General features: G+C 54.2%; 1 protein-coding gene across 1 annotated transcript in view; it reads left to right on the forward strand.

The window, feature by feature from the left end:
• PTSG_03185 (CGI-07 protein) overlaps window positions 1-1,610 on the forward strand; it is a 4,706-nt gene that overhangs the window by 2,152 nt on the left and 944 nt on the right. Inside the window, exons 6-10 of the mRNA XM_004995712.1 lie at window positions 305-377; window positions 688-816; window positions 1,021-1,136; window positions 1,325-1,397; window positions 1,516-1,600. Of these exons, the coding sequence (XP_004995769.1) occupies window positions 305-377; window positions 688-816; window positions 1,021-1,136; window positions 1,325-1,397; window positions 1,516-1,600 (476 nt within the window). The remainder of the gene's footprint in view (window positions 1-304; window positions 378-687; window positions 817-1,020; window positions 1,137-1,324; window positions 1,398-1,515; window positions 1,601-1,610) is intronic.

The raw sequence follows: 1,610 nt of genomic DNA on the forward strand, positions 1-1,610 counted from the left end.
GTGTGTGTGTGTGTGTGTGTGTGTGTGTGTGTGTGTGTGTGTGTGTGTGTGTGTGTGTGTGTGTGTGTGTGCGCGCGCCATCGAGTCGTGTGACATTGTGTTGGTACATGCGGGTGAGATGGCAGCGTTGTCGACTGTTGTTGTCTGTGTGTGTGTATGCGCTGAAAGACACGTGGCAGCCAGCACAACACAGCTCGGGAACCGGACAGCACAAACCCTTTTGCATCACATCCATAAACACACACACACACACACACACACACACACACACACACACACACACACACACACATTGCTACTTCAGCCCCGTGTGTCTGTGCACGCAAGTTGGCACAGTCCTGCACTTTATCGATCCGTTCACGTTGCAGATTGCACATGTGAGTGCTGTGCGGGGCGTGCGAAATGTGTGCTTGCTGTTTGTGCGTGATTTTGCGCGTGTGCACGTGCGAGGCATGTGTTGGCGCCAAGCCCACGTCACGGTTGACAGCGTCAGGAAGCGCTGCCAATGTTTGGTGCTGTCCACAATACATTTCCTGCTGTCACCGGCATCACTGCACGACTATCACCATCACATCGCTCACCCGCATCTGCTTGCTTGTTCCCCAATGCACGCGCATGTGATTTATGTGATGTGATGATATGTGTGTGTGTGTGTGTATGCGTGCGTGTGTGTGTGCGTGCGTGCAGGTGCGCAATGCGCTGTTCTGGCAGCACCCATTCAATGCAATTGCATCACACGGCTCACTGATTGAGTTTATTGTCATGGACGTGGAGCCCGTGTACGACGAGCACCACAACGAAGTCACCAATGGAAAGGTGGGCCACACCTGTGCACCTGCAGCACCTGCGACAGTTGCCTCGTTTCTGCTCAACACCCTGATTCGCATATTCGACACACGTCCGCTTGTCGACAACCACATATGTCCTTGGCGGCAACCACATCTGATCGTTTATGCTTTCCTCACCACCGCCTTGTGTGTGACCGAATGCCTTTGCATGTATTCATATGTGCGAATGCAGTTCTTGTTGGTGAACGTTGTCGTTGTGCGCGCGAACGAGCTGGAGACGGGTGGACAGGAGTTTCAGACGCGCAGCCACCTTGGCCACATCCTGCGCTACGGCGATACAGTGCTTGGGTGAGTCAGGCATTGCGCTGCTTCTTGTGCCACACACACACACATACACACACACACACACACACACACACACGCATATATCCACACACAACGTGCTTGCATTCACGTGCATACCCATCCCAGTTGCGAGCTGTACTTACCCGATCTTGCGGTCATGCGGTCTCGTTGAATCCGTTGGTGTCGTTCAGGTTTGATTTCACGACTGCGAATGTCAACGACGAGTACTTCAACCGGCTTGACACCTCAAACTTCCCCGACGTGGTGCGTGCTCCCACCACCACCCCACCTGCGAATGCATGCATATCAAACTGCTGTCCTCACTGCTCACGCTTGTCACATGTTTGTGCGTGCGTGTGTGCGTGCGTGTGTGTGGTTTTAGATTCTCGTGCGGAAGAGCCATGCCGAGCGCCGCAAGCGCCGCCGCGGCCGCAACTTCAAGCTCAAGTACCTCGCCAAGGAAGAAGGTACACACGC

This window comes from Salpingoeca rosetta, assembly GCF_000188695.1.
Source record: "Salpingoeca rosetta unplaced genomic scaffold supercont1.7, whole genome shotgun sequence".
Classification (NCBI taxonomy): Eukaryota; class Choanoflagellata; order Craspedida; family Salpingoecidae; genus Salpingoeca; species Salpingoeca rosetta.